General features: G+C 32.7%; 2 protein-coding genes across 3 annotated transcripts in view; one reads left to right on the top strand and one right to left on the bottom strand.

Moving 5' to 3' along the window:
- The window catches only part of LOC113401873 (protein Wnt-4-like), a 91,475-nt gene extending 73,873 nt beyond the window's left edge, over positions 1 to 17,602 (top strand). Inside the window, exons 1-8 of one of the 2 annotated variants that reach the window (XM_064218604.1) lie at positions 3,732 to 4,030; positions 4,148 to 4,284; positions 11,046 to 11,166; positions 14,166 to 14,323; positions 14,511 to 14,618; positions 14,799 to 14,945; positions 15,147 to 15,274; positions 15,701 to 17,602. In XM_064218604.1, the coding sequence (XP_064074674.1) occupies positions 4,201 to 4,284; positions 11,046 to 11,166; positions 14,166 to 14,323; positions 14,511 to 14,618; positions 14,799 to 14,945; positions 15,147 to 15,274; positions 15,701 to 15,902 (948 nt within the window). In that variant the 5' untranslated portion in view covers positions 3,732 to 4,030; positions 4,148 to 4,200 and the 3' untranslated portion in view covers positions 15,903 to 17,602. Of the gene's footprint in view, positions 1 to 3,731; positions 4,031 to 4,136; positions 4,285 to 11,045; positions 11,167 to 14,165; positions 14,324 to 14,510; positions 14,619 to 14,798; positions 14,946 to 15,146; positions 15,275 to 15,700 lie in introns of those variants that run through there. The other variant, XM_026641948.2, reaches the window with a different exon arrangement.
- Positions 17,603 to 17,774: 172 nt separating this feature from the next.
- On the bottom strand, positions 17,775 to 19,857 carry LOC113401923 (chitin deacetylase 8). Its single transcript, XM_026642002.2, has 6 exons — positions 19,673 to 19,857; positions 19,257 to 19,569; positions 18,915 to 19,182; positions 18,464 to 18,650; positions 18,029 to 18,166; positions 17,775 to 17,894 (listed from the first exon to the last, which is right to left on the bottom strand). The coding sequence occupies exons 1-6, from the start codon at positions 19,835 to 19,837 to the stop codon at positions 17,820 to 17,822; spliced, it is 1,146 nt and encodes a 381-aa protein (XP_026497787.1). The 5' UTR covers positions 19,838 to 19,857; the 3' UTR covers positions 17,775 to 17,819.
- Positions 19,858 to 22,099: the final 2,242 nt, after the last annotated feature.

The following is a 22,099-nucleotide window of genomic DNA, read 5'->3' as shown; positions in this document are numbered from 1 at the left end:
GGTGAACAAAGAAAAGTCTGTCACTGTTCCGCAAAAGCGTCTGACATTTTTAGGCATAGAATGGGATCCATGGTTAAACATAAAGCAGCTTCCGGAAGAAAAAATAATTCTTGTATTCAACAAGACCACAAATATGCTTCACGCACGCATGACTTCACTGAAAGACCTTCAAAGTTTAGTGGGTCTACTCAATTTTGTGAGTTTTGTCGTACCAAAGGGCCGCTTGAATTTCCGGTCTCTACTAAAATTTTTAAATACCCTAATAAAAAACAAGTTAAAGATGTTGCATCATCTACCGGCCCCTGTACTAGACGACTTGAAGTGGTGGAAAACCAATTGTCACAAGTCATCTCTAATCCACGCACCACCCCCATCTCACTTTCTGACGACGGATGCCTCAGATTTAGCACGGGGTGCACAGTTAGACAATTTAGCAATATCGGGTCAATGGTCTCCTCAAGAGCAAGTCCTTCATTGCAACATGAAGGAGATGTTAGCAATCTTAAAGGTATTAGAAGGACATTATCCGCTCCTTCAATACTCTACGGTGCTCATACAATGCGACAACAGGACTGTGGTAGCCTATTTAAAAAATCAAGGAGGAACCAGGTCGAATCCTTTGTTAGATCTCACTTTTCGCATTTTCCGGATTTTAGATATGAACCGGATCGAAATCAAGGTCTTCCATATACCAGGAAGATACAACAGCCACGCAGACCATCTGTCACGATTACGTCGGCCTCCCGAATGGCATCTTCTACCATCAGCCACAGAGAAGGTTTTTATGAAGTGGGGAATTCCCTTGGTGGATCTATTCGCTTCGGAAAGAGCTCACGTAGTAGCGAATTACGTGACGCTGGACGTGATGGACCATCAAGCTCTCTTTCACGACGCCTTCTCTCGGATGTGGGATTTTCAGCTAGCGTGGGTGTTTCCGCCCCCATTCCTAGTACCCAAAGTACTGGCGCATCTAAACCGGTCGAGGGGCACGTATCTTCTAGTAGTACCCAGATGGAACAAGGTTTTCTGGAGAGCAGACATAAGGTCGCGAGCGTTAGCTGCTCCGTTCAGCATTTGGAATATACCACAAGTCTTAATAGACGTGACGACGGGCCAACCACCTCCCAATGTCCAGAAAATACATCTAGAAATATGGAAGTGTGGGGGTGGTCTGGGGACTTAGTTGATTGGAATAATGATCAACGAGAGTTATTAAGTTCATCTTGGCGTCATTCTACCCACAAGACTTATGATGCAGCTTGGAAAAGATGGCTAGCTTGGTGCGAGGAAAATCACATAAAAAGCACTGAGCCTAAAGGAACAGATCTAGCGCGCTTTCTGGCTGATTTATATCTTGTTCACGGTCTTGCTTATAATAGTATTCTCCTTTACAAGTCAGCAGTATCTACACTTTGCTCTTCAGATTCGTCTAGTATGTTAAGTCAACACGCCTTAGTGAAACATGTGTTAAAAGCAATTGCTCTTAAAAAACCCATTCAGGAAAAACCACCCGTATGGGATATCGAAGATTTAATATCTTATCTTCAAGTTTACCAAATTCAGGAAGAAAATCTTTTTCAAGTCTCTAGACACACAGCAATTATTTTACTGCTTATTTCGGGTCGAAGAATCCACGACCTTACGTTATTAAGTATAGACGCTGACCTCTTTATACAAACTCAAAATTCCATCGTTTTTTGGCCTATATTCGGTTCTAAAACTGACACTCAAAGTTACAGGCAGTCAGGATGGAAATTGTTAGTAAATACCCAGTCACAAAGATTAGACCCTAAATATTGGATAAACAAATTAATTACCATTTCTGAAGTACGTCGAAAGGAAGTTAATTGTAATAATCTATTTATTTCTATTAGAGGAATTCCGAAGCCAGCATCACGGAGTGTAATCGCGGGTTGGATAAAGTCTATATTATTAGAAGCCAACATTACCGCTTCACCGGGCACTGTGCGATCTGCAGTGGCTTCTAAAAGCTGGCTAGCCAATTGTCCTCTGGATGAGATTCTTGCGAGAGGCAACTGGCGTTCAGAAAATACTTTTAGACGTTTTTATAAGCGAAAAGTAATTTCTACGACAATTTCTACCAATAAGGACATGTCACATCTTTTTGCTCCTATACAGAAATAAGATTATATTATAATGTTGATTAGCCTAATATGATATCTATTTTTCTACACTTGTAAAAGATCTTTGTATTTATATGCCATCGGAACATTATGGCGTGCAAAATAATTTTTGGTTTTGGAAGGCATATAAGAATATACTTTTATATGATGATTACTTTTTGATTATTAAATGTTGTTGACCTTCTTTTTATCTTTTATTTTACCATTTTTCTTTTTTTATTAAAACTGAATAAAATTATTCTTAACAAAATAATCTATTCACATTGGCGTCCATTAAATTTTTTCTCTTACCACCAGGCGATAACAAACACGTCTCATATAGCTATAAGCTTCGAATAACGGTCAAGTCAATTAATAGCAGCGTTTTACCTACCATTAAAACGCATATTAATTTACTTACCTTATTCGAAGCTTATAGACAATTTCTGCCTGGTTTTTATTGAGACGCAATGAAGAATCAAATGGTTTCACTTTGCTTCACCACTCGCCCCCACTCAGGAGTGGTGGTAAGAAAAGAGAAAGAAATATATGAAAGAAAGAGATAGAAATATAGGCGGGAACACATGGGAGCTATCTCATATAGCTATAAGCTTCGAATAAGGTAAGTAAATTAATATGCGTTTTAATGGTAGGTAAAACGCTGCTATTATAACCTCCATGGAAAGTGGTCGTTAAAAACAACTTAGCTCTATTGAAAATAGTTGGCTCTTAATTGTAATGTTCACGTACCAATAAATAAACTTAAGTAAATTTTTAATAGTTATGAATTGAATGTTCAACGTTTAAAATTAACATGAAATAGAAATGACACTGTTCTATAATTGTCTATGAAATATTAATCTAATAATTGTAATACGTGAGCATTTTTTTAAGGAGAATAAAATTGAAAAGTCCTTTGCCAAAGATTCTACAAAAAAAATCGTAATAGATATCGTTGAATCTTGGCCACAGATGATTATCATCTGTGGTCAAGGTGATACTGGTCCTAATTTTAATTTAATATGCTATAAATGAACTTAAACTAACAACTTTATCTTGAGAAAAAAAACAAACTGAATCGGGCAAAAAAAAATAGAAAAAAACACGCGAAAAGGGCTTAAGCATTGTAACTATGAAAAGCCACTTAATTTTAATTGACCCACATAATGAATCTAGGTAGCTGCGAGACAGCCATACAGAAATATTACGCTGTAACCCCCATCTGACTAGATGGATGACATAAACAAGACTCCTTCTCCCTATTTAAACAAGTTGAATGCGCTTCCCCGAGCCGCAGCCTCTGCACGTGCGGTACTCAAGGTCTCACAACCCTTTACACATCCTCTCATGTTTGCAATTAAAACGAAAAACCGAGCGGAACAGACATATATCATCTTCCTAAGACGAAATGAGACAGAACGCCTCATTTACCCAAGCACTTTTTATTTCCACTTGCACTCAAGGGAGGTCGTCGGCCAATCAACGTACTGTGGCGCGCCCGTTCCCATTGGCCGGTTTGAATAGAGAATTTTTTCAAACAAAAGCGGAGGGTAGGTAATAGCGAGTTTTGTTTTCTTCGAGTGGCATTTCTCATTCGAGTGCCGGAGTTCGTACCGAGCGGACGTCTCGAGACTAATTACCTTAGCTTACATGCATTGTTTACGAGGGTTCTCTTACTAAGCTCTCTTCATTTGAATTGTCGGACGATGATGTTTTAACATTGTTATTTATTGTACGGAACTCGTTCTCGGTTCTTGAGCTGTTGGAATTGCAGAACAAGCAAATTAGCTATGTTTATTTCACTAACAATCATCCTGTCTACAATGTTTGCTAAGAACCGGGATGCGGTGTTTGCTTTCGTTCAAGTATAACGAGATACATTACCTACTTCTAAGGTATCTCGTTATGTAGTATGCACTCTTGTGTTTATTTTAATATTATTTTTATTGATAATTGTATGAATATAGTAAAGTATTTTTCAAGTATAATTGTTTCTTTTTGTTTTTGTTTCAGGAACTTAGCAGCCCCAGTGCGACCCGTTCAAACATCCAACACGTCGTTGGAAACGTTTATATCAATGCATAAGGAGAGCTGCCAGCGATTTGATTACCTCGTCGAGCGACAGAAACAACTATGCATGCTGTCTGATAAAATGGTACAGGTATGTATCTCGGTTCAATAAATATGATAACAAATATTATGAACTATTACCGTGAGTAGTTCCATTTAAATCTAGAAGATATTATATAATGTGCTCTAAAATAGGCGATTAAATTCTAACCAGTGTTTTGCTCATGGAGTGCAACATATACGTGTGTGAAAACAAGATAGGCTTGGCCTTTGAGTTTTTTTTTAAGTATTTTTAACTTGACTTAACTTTTATACAATTAAGATATATCGATATAAATGTAACTTGTGCCCTTATAACACTCGGGAATAATTTAGTTTCTTACCAGTGACAAAAGAAATGCAGATGTTCTGGAGATTACCGTCTACATACAAAATAAGTTTAACTTCTTTATAATATAAGTACGTATAGTAATATTTTTGCTTTAGATTGGAGACTGCTCAAATGAAATTTACCAAGCCACGCAAACAAAACGATCAATTACCCGATTTTATTTTAAATTATATTAAAGTTATCGTATCTTGGTGGTAGGTTCAAAGCCTGCTTAGGTTGATACCGTGTAATTATCATACATTTCATCAAGTGGTACCAACTTGTATTGTTGTGTTCCGGTTTGTAGAGTCAGTGTAACTACAGGCACAAGGGACATAACGTCTTAGTTCTAAATCTTGATGGCGCATTGCTGATGTAAAGAATGGTTAATATTTCTTACAGCTCCAATGTCTATCTACTTATTATGTAAATAGATAAATTTAAATCAAAATTTATTATATATAATCAAGTTGCACGAGTGACAATTATTTGTAATAACAAATATCGATTGGTTTTGGTAAATTTTGCTATATTTCGACCCAATATAAACTACATAATAACTACACGGAACAGTGTCAACCTCAATCGGCTGAAGCGCTTTAAAAAAGGAATTTAAGCTCTGATACTATGTAGTTAATACAGCATTTGTAATTTGAAGCACTTTAAGCATTCCAAAGACAAGTTACATTAAACATTTAACGTATCACGATTACCAACCGATCGGTAATTAACGGATATTTTAAATGGAAGCGACTCATTAACGCAATCAACTATAGTACTAATAATGAAATAAAAACTTTATACACCAGACTTTAGTTCAAGAATGCGTGAGAGATAAAATTCCCTCAAGCTATTTGCTCTAAGTAGTCTTGGATTCGATTTTGCATTAAGCGATAACTTTGATTTCTTTTTTCTGTCTTTGAGCCTTTTTAAGTAACCTTACATTGTTGCATGAGTTTAAGGGGACTACATGAGCTAAATGCAAGTTTTATTATTCAAAAAAGTATATGATCCAGTGCAGTAAACCAAATGAAAAAAATATATGATAATCTTCAGGATACATTATAGTTATTTGTTATTTTGAAAACATGATTTAATTAATTTGGTACGATAGAAAAAAATCAGAAAGTTACCTCTAAAAAATCTTTTAACAAATAATAACTATACTTATATACATTCAATAATTCTGGTTTTTTGTCAGATTATTCTACAACCAATATACTACTTTACCTCTGTGTCACTTTTTTTAGTAAAATCAATTAATTTTTTTAAAATTAGATATTTTTATTTTCGAACAAAATGCGTACGCATGTGTGCGTAAACGCCGTGTACACTTGTACTACAGACATTGCCGTCCGAAGCCTGATGCTATATAGATGTGTCGATCTTTTCGCCGCATCATTACGTTACGAGATATTTTTTTGTAATTTTAATTGTAAATTCATTGTTTCATGTTTTCTTATAATAAATATTATTCTTTCTTGTAAATAAATATATTAAGTTAAAATAGTGTAGCAGTAATTAGGCATTTGTTTTTTATTATATTATTTGTTATAAATTTTAATCGTGTAAATATAGGAAATAAAGTGAAACGCGTGAGGAAAACTAAAAAACTTTTATATATTAAGCGCCGAACATACATATGAACGATATTAAAAGGTAAGAGTATTTTATTAGTAAACTTTTTTTTTTTTATAAATTATGAATATTGAAAACATCTATTAGAAAAAATGTGCAATCAGTTCGCATAGAATCAGATTTTTCGAGTTCTTTAAATATTACGATAGAGTATTTGGTCAAAGTAAGGAAAAAATCAATTGAGAGTGACTACATTCGATCCCCATGAACTCGAAGCAATGATATGATATTTTTCATTAAAAGTACTATGGGGCATATTTAGATACATATTATTTAAATACATACTTTTATAATTAATAAAATTATAATTACTAACATATATTTATTTTTTACAGAATAAAGAAAGTCGAAAACAATAACACGGAAACTATATTGCGTACGAGTTTAATTTGATCGATTTTGTTTATAATAGGAATTAAAGTTATGTATGAACTAATTTTAATAATAAAAAAAGTAGTCTAACTAAAAAAAATGTAATTGTTGTTAACCAGAGAACTAGAATATTTAGAAGTGTCATTTGTACGTAATTCAAATATCTTATTTTTTTTGTAACGTCCGCTATATTGGATTGAATATGGCAGCAATTCATGAATCGTGCATTGTCATCGAGACTAAATATGTGTGCCAACTTTCAGCTCCATAGCTTCAGTGGAAGTGTGTAATATTGATTGCAAGATTCCAGGACATATGTACATACACTCATACATACAAGTGAAAGTAAATAAAAGATTTTAATAAAAAAGTTAACACTAAATGTTTTTTTTTTTTTTTTGTAGTACCAAATATAAATATTTTAAGTTTAATTAATTCGGTTTAATTTTTAATCACTTTCGAATAACAGTCAAAAGCAATACAAATAATTCTAATATCCTATTTATTTTTATGAGATTTATGATATTTATGATTAAACCTAGTTAACCAAATGTTTTAATATTTAGTATAAGAACTAATTGTGGTATAATAATATAAATAAAAGAAAAAAAAGGTTAAAACTGTCTATTTTATGTATACAAAATATAAATAAACATATTGTAAGTTTAATTGAATCAGTTTTATTTTATAATCATTTGTTAACTAACATCGATAGAAATAAAAACAATTCTGTTGTCCTATCTATTTTTTATGAGATTTATGATTGATCTTACTTCGCTCGGTTTGGCGCCATCTATTAGAATATTTGGGCGTAACCTTGTTACCTCGCGGGCTTGCCGTTTTTGTCGATTTTGTAAGTGTGCGTGCGATTCTCAAGGGCACTTAGCTCTTGTAGTCCTCTTAAAGTTTTATTTAATTTCGTCTTTATTCTACGAATTATGAAACAAACAAAACGTTTATCTGTATGTAGGGTTGCCATTTTTAATCAAGCACAAAGGTAAGGTTATTTATGTTAACCTTTGTGTATGTTTCGTATAACGGATTATGAAAAAAAAAACTCATTCATGGAGTAGGTCTTTATATCCAAGACCAGTTCTATCGCATTTGTTTTCGATGGTCGTATTTATGTATATATTAATCAATTTGATAATATAAAATATAAAAGAAAATTAAGAAATATTTATCTACAATATTAAATATGTTAAATAAATTTGTTTTATGTACTATATGTTGTTGACGGCTTAGAGTTTACTGTACCGTGCTGCTCCGATGTAGGTTAGTGGATGATGCTGCAGCTTTCCTCATGATGTTTTCCTTTACCGCACAAGATGAAATAGAAGCACATATTTAGTACATTCAAACTCAGCAGCGCGATAAATAATGATCGAAATTCCATTTGGTAGAAACATTCGTCATAACTACATAATATATATAAAATTAAAATGTATTGGATACGTGATATGGGTTTCTATTGTTAGTCATATTGTACTTCCGGGTACTGAATAACTATTACCTAAGTAATTATTTCATAAAGTAACCTTTAAATGTTCTACCGTCAAAGGTAAAAACTTGGTGCTCATCCATCGCGCCGATTCAGCGTAGTGTTTTAGTAGACGTCATACAAAACAGGCAACTTACATTACGATATTTTCCATAAACGCATATTTTATGAAGCACGAGAAAACTAGTGTTACGGCGACTTTCGACAGATCCACTTTTCTGAAACACTGATACGGCTTATTAATATTTTAATTGAAACAATTTGTACGTACACCTAAATTATATGTACGTTATTAAATACTTACAAGAGAACGCATCTATCTGATATGTCAATTGTCGAAACAATATGTCATTTGAAAAATTTTCTTGTCTTAAGTACTTCCTGCTTAGCATTTATCGACAGCGAATAAAATAATCTAAATAAATCTTATAACAAAGTGGTTACGTTACGCTCCTTAACTATATATCATACAGATACAGAAATATATATTATCATTTATTAGCGATTTATCATAACTTTAGAAGAACTAAAAATCTGCACACACCATAACATAACAAACTGTTACATATCAACACCCTATAACTATATGATCGAAATGTTTGACTATATTTGTCACAGTGACCGCTATATTCTATGATTTGTTATGTTTACTCCAAATACACCCTAATATATGAAACTGCTTGAATTATTTAAGGACACCGCACACTTGTGTGAAATCCTTACCTTGTTAAAACGTTTTCGTCCTTCCTTTTGTACAGAATCTTTTTCTCTCCGTGCAATACGTTTATAGAATTAATTATCAATATATTTATATCATTGAAAAAGTACAAGTTCAGTAGCTTAATTAATATCAGTGCAATGTCTCGTTTGTCTATAAGGCCGCGTATTCCGAGGTCCTTGGTACAACTCCGGCTTTTTCTGTAGATAAATTCTCAGTGGAGTCAGCCCGGGGTCTGGAATTTGGCATAAATTAAATTTGTTATAGTGATACGATGTTATGGAATAGAATTCATATATATTTTTTTGTGAGTGTTGACATATTATGTTAATTTGTCTAAATTCACAAGCACGAATAAATAATTACTCTCTGATCTTTGTACAATATGTTTCCATACGAATAAGAGGAAAATTATTTTTGTCACTAAGAAGGTAACAGATATTGAAATTAAAAAAATTGTAGCTGATATAAAAAAGCGCGCAATAGTTAGTTTATTTTTAGGCTTTACTGACATAATCTGTAATTAAAATGGCGGAAAAGAGTAACTACTGGATTTCTTACCGGTTCTACTCGGTAGAATTTACTTTTCGAACAGGTGGTAGAATTGAATTTAATTCAACATTGTAACATGTCGATTTCAAAGTTATTATATGAGACTAATCGAATAAAGAATATTTTGTTTTCGATATTGATGGCAGTTTAATTTACAATGAATACCACTTTGGGCGGATAAATTAAAAAGTAAACATGCATATGTTACGCGTGTTAGTTTAGAAATGTGACAACGGAATCAAAGGCGACAATTATTTACACCGTAAATAGATCCGTTTATGTGATCTTTTAGCGGAGTTAGTGAACTCTAAATCGGGGATAACCACCTTGTTTTAACACATAATAATAGCCTGTAAATTTCTCACTGCTGGGCTAAGGTCTCCTCTCCCTATGAGGAGAAGGTTTGGAGCATATTCCACCACTCTCCACCAATGCGGGTTTAATACACATGTGGCAGAATTTCGTTGAATTTAGACATCCAGGTTTCCTTACGATGTTTTCCTTCACCGCCGAGCTCGAGCTGAATTATAAACACAAATTAAGCACATGAAAATTCAGTGGTGCTTGCTTGGGTTTGAACCCGCAATCATCGGTTAAGATGCACGCGTTCTAACCACTGGACCATCTCGGTTCTCATAATGGGGAAAAGAACCAATTTTATTATCGTGGTGTGCGTGATACACTTGACATTCTTTACGTCATATAATTTTACAAGTGTGCGTGTACTTAATGGCTAATTATTCGTCAATTTTTATTTCGAAGCATTCTCAGCGTTGACATGTAAATAAAATCAATGAGCAAAATCTAGAATGAAAAGCAGAATTTAAAAAGAAGTGGAAATGTAACAAAACACTATTAAGACTTTTTTTTTTGTAAAGAAAATAGTTTGGAATTTCATAATAAGTTACCAAGATATATGTATATATATCTTATTGTAAATATTTAAAAAAACTACCCAATTGATACGGCTAGTATATGGTAGTTCATACGTGCATGCGGTTTCTTCATAGTATGGTGGTAGGTGAACTGTCAAATGGGCCAACGCGTACAGACATTGGCGCTCTAAAAAAATATTAACCATTAATTTCTTAGCCAATGCGCCACCAAACTTGGGCGTTAAGATGTTATGTCCTTGTGCCTGTAGTTACACTGGCTCATCCATCCCCCAAACATACTAGAAGTCTTGCTGTTTGGCGGTAGAATATCTGATGAGTGTTAGTATCCAGATTTGCTTGCACAAAGCCCTACCGCCATGTAAATCTGTGTTCAAAATGCGATTTAGACCAATTCAATTTATTGTGTTTTCAAGAAATCCAGTAACAACCTGGAGTTGGTGAGTTGTTAGATAATGATTTAGTAAGCACGTCAGTTCGTTGTTTCTGCATCTGATCTTTCTCCGGACATGTTTGCCTTTTCATGAATCGTGAAGGAATGGCGAGTTCACTAAAATATATCTGTAGTTGCCAACAACTAATATTATAAAATGTGTATGTAACTGTCTGTTATCTCTTCATACTTAAATCGCGGAACTGACAAATGAAATTTGGTTTAGATATATTTTGAGTCTCGATTGAGGACATTTGCTACTTTCTTAATTCCCCTTGAGGGTCTAAAATGTTGGGCGATGGTTTATGTACTATTGTAGTTTTATAAATATCGCGCTGTTATTATGATTTAGTAAAATATTAATCACGTTTCCAGGTTTTGCAAACTGGAGCCCAGCAAGCTGTTGAAGAATGTCAGCACCAATTTCGTAACAGCCGTTGGAATTGCAGCACTGTTGATAACAGCACCGATATATTTGGAGGGGTGTTGAAGTTTAGTAAGTTTCGATATGTCTATTTTCCTTATCTTTTTTATTTAGAGTAGATAGTTAGGTTGAATGCTATTTTGATCGCATGACTGACGTTTCATCGAAATTTTTATCGATTTGATTTGATTGATTTGATTTGAATTCTTAATTATGATAATATATTTTAAATATTTATATATTAGTGCAAGTCACGACATAGCGTTACATATTATTAACAGATTCATTCGGAAAAAAATATTATGTGTCGTTAGATTATAATCTATCTCGCGAGATTGTTATCTATCGAAAGATTGTAAACATTCATTCAACTTTATAAAACGTTTTATAGTTTATAATATTTCGGTTAGGTAAGGTAATAGATAATAATCTACCGAAAAGGAATTCGTTATATTGTAAGTATTATATTACGGTGTAATCTAGTAGCTTTAACAATTTTACGGTTACATATAATATAATTGTAAAGTCTCACCAACCAAACGAACTATGTGTTGATCGTTATGAGTTTCTATACGTCATTTTAATTGTTACGAGAGTATGATAGAATTATTAAAAACATCAATATCTTATTTTACGTGTTAGCAAATCATGATTTTAGGAAAAAAAATCTTGTGGATTTAGTCATCATTTGTTTTTTTATATAATATGTGTCCTATGCGATATAAGTATTTATGAACAATGTTTATGGATAGGGCGACGGAGCTAATTATTAACACTTGACAACGCAGTTAAAAATATATATCCTATTTATTAAAGCTAAATAATTGTAACCTATATTTAAACTTATCAATATATATATTGTCATCATTTTGATCGTATCACATATTTAATAATATAAAAACAAGCACTAAGTCACATTTAATAATTTCGTAGTGCTAATAATAATTAGTGAAGTCCTAACATCTGGGACAGTCACCTTACATATCTTTAATACCTTCTGAATAAAGTAGAAAATAAAACAAAAATTTAATACCAATCTAACAGAGACATGTTACGTTTTTATAATCATATCCTGCGATATCAGAATCCATTGACGCATAAACATACACTGAATATCGTCGTAAAATTTAAAATTTCCGTTCTGTACTCGATTCAAAGCGAAATGTTTATACTTAAATAACAATCGGTTGCCTACAATCCTTTACCTCGGCGAAGCAAGTTCAAAGGATCTGTTAAGTGAATCGCACATTCTCTTTGATGTTTTGTACGGCTTTCGAACGATCTCGTTCGTCAGTACTGTTTATATTTGAATCTTAACTCTAGATTTACTTGAAGCTAAATAACATCTGAATCAGCGTTAATCATTGTTCCAATTTCAAATTGTTTCTGCATCGAATCGAATTGCTTCTGTTGTATTTTTGCATTCGAAAATTTAACATAGAAAATAAATATTATATTAATATTTTTTATAGATTTTTGAGGATTGTGTAAAATTGTATAAATGGCAGGGTTTTTATGTCTTTTACTGTTATTTATTTTATCTGAAAGTTCTAAAAATTCTTTAACGTTTTCAAAATAAGAAATATAATTTAAAATTGGAACTATATTTTTAAATACATTTATCAACATCAGTGATTTGAAAAATGATTTAAAAATTCGAATATTATAAACAAATTGAATGTGAAAAATATCCAGGCTACGATTGATGCAAAGATTCCTTCATTTAGAAACGATTAGAATATAAACAGCTGTAACAGCTGTCTGGCTGACGTTTTCGTATAAATACATTGTAATATGCAATCCATTAAAATCGTAGCAGACTTTTAAATGGGATTTAAATATCCGATAAGATTATTTAAATTCAAATGTTCTGGTTTTAAATGTCTTATGATAAACATATGAATGTCAGAGTTTAACGTCGACACCTTTATTTTAAACGTCTGCAAATATTACATAAATCATTACAAAATGTATGCCAATGTGATTAGATTTTTTTTTAAATTGGTGTTTGTACTTGTTTCAACTGTGAACTCAAGTAAACAGGGATAGAATTAAATTAAAAATCAATATTAATTTCAATATCTTGTCTATCATCACATAGTATACAGGCAAACAGCAAATCTAGTATGGTTGGAGAGGTGAGTAAGCTAGTATAAGTACAGGCACAATGAACATATCTTAATTTCATTGACATTGGCAGACTATTCATAATAGGTAAAAAAAAGGCATAATATTATTATTCTTTAATTTTCATGTACGAAAATAAATATTTAAGTGTATTTAATTTACATATCTGTGTAAAGTATTTAAATTAATACATTGTTAAATTTAATTACATATGACGATTCAAACACACTTTCATGAACCTACTTAATAAAGAATATTTTGTTTTCAAATCATGATTTTTGACTTATTTTTCATTGATCATATCTATGTATGTAAATTTAAAAATATTTTATGGAACCAAAAATAAATTTTAAAACAAGAAGTAATTAACGTCACTAAAATAAACTGTTTATTCTAAATACGCCTTATGAACTATGTTTCATGTCAGACATATTGGATAGTCCACTTCAAGATTGTGTTCAAGGAATTTCTTCTCTTCGTGTATCTTGTTTATTTTCAAATGTCGATTACTGGGATCACGTGTGTACTTGTTGACGGAGCCGCTCAGTTTGTTTAACATATACTACTAATAACATAACCAGCGTTAATTGAACCATGTAACCACTGTATGCATCTAAGATTTGTTGATTTTTTTTTACCTTAAAACGACTATGCAGGGATCTTTTTTACTGGTGTAGTCCAAATACGGTCGGTCACTGAACTTTCTCTACAAGTCTTTTAGAAGAAGTCTTGAAGCCATATGTCAAATATACAATTTTGTTGAAAGTCATTCGCTTCAACTTAATCTCATTCGAGTACCTTGATCAATAAAATTGTTCTACAACTATCTACAAAGTTACTCGTAAGGTAAAAAGTAGTGCTTATTAAAACTCAAAATCACGTTGGTACAAAAGAAAAATTAATAACACGTCAACGATACCTAAATTAAAATTTTTACGTTACAGAATCCCGTGAATCTGCATTTGTCCATGCTCTCTCAGCGGCAGCATTGGCTCATGCCGTGGCACGTGCATGTAGCCGAGGCGAATTAAACGAATGTTCTTGTGATGCTCGCGTGAGAAAACGCACTCCTCGACATTGGCAGTGGGGTGGATGTTCTGAGGTATAATGCATGTGACATATAAAATTAATTAATATTAATTAATACCAGATAAGGTACCGATCTCAAAATAATTGGAAAACGCCACTTTGTTAACGTTGAAGCTTAAAAATAAAATACTCCAAAAGGATTACGAGTAAATTAGATATGATAATGGATTTTTATTGAATTGACCATTAATAATTTTCAGGACATAAGATATGGTGAAAAGTTTAGTCGAGATTTCGTAGACGTTAAAGAGAACAAGGAAAGCGATGAAGGAATAATGAATCTACATAATAATGAAGCTGGACGCAGAGTAAGTTATTAAACGATTTAATGAATATTTTGTTGTATCATTGGATCAGATTATGCTGTACCTTAGTATACCTATTAAGTTTCAACTTGTTAACAACAAGCGGCACCATTGTAGAGATAATTTGTCCATAGTTTTTTCTTCATGTCATCTGATCTCATTATTGGTTATTAAACCGTTCAGGCTGTCCGTGGTCGAATGCAACGTGTCTGCAAATGTCATGGTATGTCCGGTTCGTGTTCAGTGCGGGTGTGCTGGCGGCGTCTCCCACAGCTAAGGATCGTGGGTGACTCTTTAAGTACAAGATATGAGGGCGCGTCGCATGTTAAGGTAATTTTCATCACTTCAGTTTGTTTTATGATATTAAATGATGTTTTTAGTTAAAATACTTTTGAATTTTTTTTTTTTAAATATACCATATTCATCAATTGTTTCTATGACTTTGACTTAATATATGATTGTTGTTTTATTATCTTATATGTTAAGTGATTTTTTTAACTAATATTTATTTAAAAATATTTCTATGTTTAGATTGTAGAAAGAAAAAGAGGGAAAAATATCAGGAAATTAAGACCAATTCACGCAGATATGAAGAAACCGAACAAAACGGACTTAGTTTACCTCGAGGATTCTCCTGATTATTGCGAACCTAACGATGAGTAAGTTATTACTATATATTATTTATATTAGCTTTGTAATTACATCGACAACAACAATATTTTATTAAATATAGACAGATCTAAAAATATTATGATTGAGTGGAATTAATTGAATAGCAATCGTATTAGCTGGGCAATAAATGTCCTTATTGAAGTCAATTCAGAGCGTGGAAAGGATTTATTTACTTGTTTTTAGTAGTAGTAGTAGTAGTAGTAGTAGGAGGAGGAGGAAAATGTTGATTATATCGAGTTGAATGGAATAGGTAGGCCATTTCAATATCACGACGTTTAATTCTTATTAAAAAAGTCACAAAATTATGTATGTATAACGTGCATTTTCTTATGTCTTAAAGTACTGAACCTAGATAACCTAGACAAAAGATTAAAAATTCTAATCTATAAATGTATCAATAAAATTATTTTCAGACTCGGTATTCTTGGAACACGCGGAAGAACATGTAATAGAACATCTGCTGGATTAGATGGCTGTCGTCTGTTATGCTGTGGACGCGGATATCAGACCAGAGTCAGAGATCACGAGGAGAAGTGCAGATGTCGTTTTGTATGGTGTTGTAGAGTCCATTGCGAGATATGTCGGTCAAAGCGTGACCACCACGTTTGTAATTAAAGACTAAGTAGATGTGATTGTTATTGTGACATTTAAGAGGCAAGACTTGATCTGCGATGGTAATGTGAGATTGTAAAGCATTGGGAACTCGGATAGGATGTCTCTGGTTTAACTTTGTCAGATTATAACGTATCGAGAATTTGGGTTAATTGGGAATTATTATAATTTATTCGACATATTTACCGTATCAGAATATTGGATAAAGATGATAACTCTTCATTCCAAGGAATTATATTATCATATCGATAGTACATTAATTTTGTGCCAAATTAAATCGTGATTGGATATAAAAGTGACGAAAACCACGAAGACCGAATTGCGAAAGTATGAACTAATTTATGTATGAAAAAATGCAACTGTATCACGTACTTAATTATATAATGTTATCTGATTATATATTTTCAATTATCTGATAAATACTCCATTAAAATATATTCACTGAGAGATTTTAATCAGTGCAACAGTGCAATTGTTGATATTTATCATTAGAGTGATCGCAAGATTTTTGTGTAGTGCTATATAAGTAATTGCAAAATTATCAATGGACTGATGTATTTAGTTATTTATAATTTTAATTGTTTTCTGATTGTAAGCTTTAAAAATTTTTTTACAGTATTACCAACTAATTTATTTTATTTTACGTTTTATATTGTATAAAGTTGTAAATAGTACATTTGTTATAGGTTATTTTAGTTGTTAGTGCAAACTGTTGAGGTTAATTGAATGAATTTTCTTTTTACTGTATTCCTAGGAATAGGACTGCATAAATGTAATATTTTGTTAACTTAACATCAGACGCATGACTAGATTCGGTGCACTTCAATATTATATATTTCCTCTTAAACTTGACAACGTATTACTTTTATTAAACACAATCATTCATTGTAAATAGTGATTACGCACTAAATGTACTTATTAGAATTAAATTATTTTTACGTTCTACCTCAGATATGGAATCTTTTTAACCAGCTTCATCAATAAACGCAAGTGAGGCGTGTGACTCGTGAAGTCTTCTAGAATTATTTGTTGATGTAAATAAATCTTGATATTAAGTTAGTAATTTATTGTATTAGATTGTGATAGTTTTATATAAGCTAAAAATTTAACCAAACGAAACGTGTAGTATTTCGTAATTTATAAAATTTTCCGATTCTATAGATTTTAGAATTTTCCAGTGTAAAATGTCCATAGTAATAACAACACCACGGAATATACATTTATCAATGGCAAATCATTAGATTTATATAAAACTACTTGCGTATAGTCTGTTTCTAATATTAAGGTTAAGAGGCTTTTTGGTAAGACAAATATTTGGGCTTAGCGTTGTACTAATGAATGAGTGCTTCTAGGTACTATACACGGCCCTAAATTATTTAACCTTTTAAAAAATTGGAACTCAAAAAAAAAATACGGTGAAAATCAAACGGTTTAATAACAATTCAAGGTCAATTAAGTAATTTAACTATAATTTGAACACATTAAAATTAGAATGTAAGTGACCTCATGGGTCCATACCAAATGTTAATGTTTATAAGTAAGAATGATTAGTGTACAGTCGACAATATTTGTGGTATTGTCTTGTTATGACTGCTCACTGTACACTTGTATGGAATATTAGAATCAAGACCTTTAGCATAATCTCTTTGAATATGGAATAGTTACTATTTGATGTAAAATACATAAATAAATGTATCATAAAATTTTTTGTTTTAATTAACCTTTCTTGTCCTTCTGTATGAATTTTTGGTATGTTCTTTAAATTATCACGCGTGGAATAAAAATCATGGATTAGTGTAACTGAACTGCATTCGATGTTAGTTATACTGTATTTAATACAAAACCTTTAATACATTATTGTATTTAATACAAAACCTTTAATACTTAACCTTTAATACAAAAACTTATATTTTACAAATGTTATTCTCCAAGGGGGTTGTTGAGCCAAGGGTACACTCTTGGACAGTTCCTGCAGACACGCATGTAGTAGATTTTCTGTAAATACAAATTAACACTTTAAAAAACTCCAACAATTACAAGGACAATTTATGACGTGTCCACTGAATAAAAGTTTAGAATTTCGAAATTAGTCCATTGAAATATGGAAAAAATGGAAACATTTAATTTACCTCTGTATGATTGCCTGTAATTCCATTGCAGGCTGTTTGTCTGCACTGACTAGGAGTCCAGCTTTTACATTGTCTTTTAGCATATTGATCGACAGTGATGGGGTTTTGCACCCAGTTGATGACTTCATTGGCATTTACCTGAAATAAAAGAAAAATATAAAAAAAGAAAACACACTTTGTGTTTTCTTAAAATAAACAGCGCGTAGAGATCTATTAGACCAGTCACCGTTATCTGAGTAAGTTGTGTTTGTACTTATTTTAGGAAAGTGACAAAATTTCGTCAACAAGACTACCTAACAATGAAACACATTGATGTCGCATTTTTAGAGAAAATTGAACTTTATATTGGAATCGTTCTTGCAATTATGTTTCACAAAAAGTTTTTCTTTATCAGAGATCCAAAAATATTTGAACAAAACATAAAATAATATTTACCATAAAAACGTCATTTAGGTTGTTGATCATGTCCAAAAAGCGAGTTAATGCTCTTCCAAGCCCAGGGTTTATCCTAACGTACCATTCGTGGATGAAAAACCCAAATGGAGCTCGATTATTGAGATAATGTCTTTCGAAGTTTTTAAGAATGAGGTTAAACCATCCCTCTTCATTATCTGGGCCTGGACTGAAAATATAATGTAAAAGTATGTTAACATCTGAAATATAAATTATTGTACATAAAATACGTAATAGATCTTATGAAGGTCGTATGTACAAAGTGTTTCCGAATCGCCTTTTTTTATTGGAAATTTACATTTACACATACACCGTGAAGCTGTGTAGTGGGCATATGTTCTTATCCATATCCTTTTATAAGAAAAAAGAGATTAGTTTAAGACACGTGGAGTTACTTTGTATTTGAAATCATAACTGTTTTGCAATTACTTACTTGTAGTAACAAGTGTCTACCATTGAGCAAGGCCCTCCTTCTAAGTCAGACCACGATATCATGGGAATGATCCAAGTACCAGGAAGAGAAGCGGTGGGGCAAGGAGGGATGATACAGTCTTGAATAGATTGGTAATGGAGAGTATATGGCCAAAGACCAGGATTAGTATATTTGATAGTGGGCCAACTCAAATCGTAAGTAAGATCAGCGCTTGCCATCATTTGGTAAGTCGTATTACCAGACATTTGAAGGAACGGACTCCGTAATCCTGGAATATATTTTTAAATTTATTAGCTGTAATATTTAGCAAACGACGAAATAAAAAATTAAACCTTTAGTTACCATGAATAGAATTAATAGGTATGTTTGCGAAATGTGCGACTTGATGTTTCTGATCACCGATTTCCCGCATGAGTCGTTCATATGAAGCGTCTCTCCAGTATTCTTGGTCAGCTTTATGGGATATCGAGTGCAGAGCGATCTCGAAACCTCTGTTGTATAATTCATTGACTATAGTATAATCAGTGTATTCATGTGTTACGAAAAATGTAGTCCCAATGGGACAATTATTTTTATTTTTTCGATTGTACAGAAGTGATCTGTATGTTGCTATATTGCTGACGGTGACCGCATCGTCAAATGTTAAAGTGACAAACTGCAAGTAAACAATTTCATTGAATAAAAAAATACGCAAGATTTTATGACAGACGAAATCATCATAAAACTTCGTAATGTTAAAATATATTTATCTGGTTTACCTGAGGAGTATCCCTCGGTGCTAATCCTCCTGGAATATTGACAGAAGAACATCTGCACATTGGCGCTTTACAGATATCTTCATCGCATGGTTCGGCCAATTGAAGTTCTCTAGCATAAGCAAACGCAATAAGCGCCAAAAATAATGCAACAGAAGCGAACTTCATGTTGACTTGTTATGTGAACAGTTGTCGAAAGCAATGATAATCAACATTTTTTCGTATTTATACTCATAAACTTTATCTTTCACAAATATTTAATCTTATAATAATAAATTCTGGATTGATAAACTTTTTTTAGAGAAACCGTTTTCCACTGCATAAAAATCTCTTTAGCAGACTTTACCTGACTGGTTTGTCTTGGTATTGTTTTTCACCAACACCACACTGCATTTCGATTCATTGTGTTTGACAAAAAATCTTTAGTCTGCTTTTATGAAACCCACATGAACTTCCAGAACAGCATGACACTGTACCAATAAAAACATCGTATATTTATTTTAAACTGCGAGATTCTTAATGACGAGCCAATCGCATTAAATCACTGGTTCTTGTTGTTTTAGATAAAACTAGAATAAGAAATCATATTTCTATTTAGATTTTGGATATCTTAAATTACCAGTTAACTTTTTTGTGAATAAATTCGTCGAATCTTCAAAATAATTTTCTCCCGATGAAGTTAAATGATGATTTTAAAATCACCCCCAACCTGATTTCAATTAATCTATTATAGTGTGTCTGTGTTGACTAACTCGTTAGTCTAGTGGCTGGTTATAAAGCAATAGATCCCAAGGTCTTGGGTTTAAATTTCAGATCGGGTAGACAAAAATTTATTGGGCTTTTCTTTAGAATTTCTCCGTAACAGCTTGAAGTCTGGAAGTTGGAAGTATGTACAGTTCCGTGCCTCGGAAAACACATAAAGCCGTTGGTTCTGCTCTTGAAATCTTACCCATCGTGTCAGCTTTGCCATCCAATCGGATTATAGAAAGGGAATACTTACACTATAATACATCCCGCATAGTTGGCTGGTCTCCCTTGATGGTATTCGTCGCAAAAATCGGATAACATCATCATCATCATCATCATCATCAGACGAGCAAAAGAGAGCCGAGATGGCCCAGTGATTAGAAAATGTGCATCATCAACCGATGATTGCGGATTCAAACTCAGCCAAAGAACATTGAATTTTAATGAGCTTAATTTGTGTTTATAACTCATCTCGTGCTCGACTGTGTAGGAAAACATCGTGAGGAAATCTGTATGTGTCTAATTTCAACGAAATTCTGCCACATGTGTAGACACCAACCCGCATCGGAGTAGCGTGGTAAAATATGCTCCAAACCTTCTGCTCAAGGGCAGTGGGCAATTTACAGGCTGTTATTGTGAATTAATCAAGGCACTCGTAATATTGTGCTAGTTAAAACTCGAGGGTATTGCGTTGATGTAAATGTTGCGCCCATTGCAGATTCGGAAGCTCGAAGCGTCCATCGTAAGGATACGAATGAATCAAATATTAACCGTATTTACTATTAGGAATATATCATATTAGTAATAAGTACCTCGTAAAATTGTCCATGTCTAAATCTCATTGATTCGAGTATCTTCACATACTATAAAACAAAGTCACTTACGCTTAGATCTTTTGAACTTTACAACGGATATTAATGCGGATATCATAAATAAACTCCAAAAATTGATTCAAGAAGAAGGTTTATACCACAATTTGAGCATTCATGACCGGAAACTTTTTATATTTGTTCTTCAATCTGTTAAGCCCCTTATTTTACGCAAGAAGGCTATATTAGAATAGGATCTATGTCACTGGACTCTCTAGTAATAATCAGTAAAAAGTGAATATTGTAACTAAGCAGGTCATTCGTATGTTAATACAGTATCGGATACTCAATCTGCCCCCCGCCAAGTCGGGCCAAAAAAAGCGACACGGCTGTATTCTCGAAGCAGTTCAGGCCATTTTCGACCACCTGTAACTTCTTTTTGGCTTAAACTAGAAGCCTGTGTTTATAATAACCAAGCAAGCATTGTATAAATACGGTTGTGAGTCTTGTTTTTTTTTTACAATTTTTGTTTTTGATGGCATATCCTTATCTTTGTCTAACAATATTCGTGTGTTGGAATCATTATTACTGCGAAAACATCTTGTTTATTAAATTAAAATATTAATTAAACTGCTTAATACAGAAAAGAATATCTAGCAATAACCTCTCTGGTTCTGCCAATCGAAGGAGTAAAGATAAACAAACCCTAGATTTACAAATCCCATGCCATATGCTTCTGAGAAGAGATTTGCACAACAAAGCAGACAAACACTACCGACAGTTCTTAACTAATATATATTTAAACACAGTGCAACACTTTTTCCACTTATATCCAATATAATTTTATTTCCCAAGTTCAAATAACAACTTTTCT

The sequence above is a fragment of the Vanessa tameamea genome, chromosome 23, assembly GCF_037043105.1.
Source record: "Vanessa tameamea isolate UH-Manoa-2023 chromosome 23, ilVanTame1 primary haplotype, whole genome shotgun sequence".
In the NCBI taxonomy this organism is placed as follows: domain Eukaryota; kingdom Metazoa; phylum Arthropoda; class Insecta; order Lepidoptera; family Nymphalidae; genus Vanessa; species Vanessa tameamea.
The sequence above is the reverse complement of the archived record's forward strand: the minus strand, read 5'-3'. Positions and strand labels throughout refer to the sequence as shown.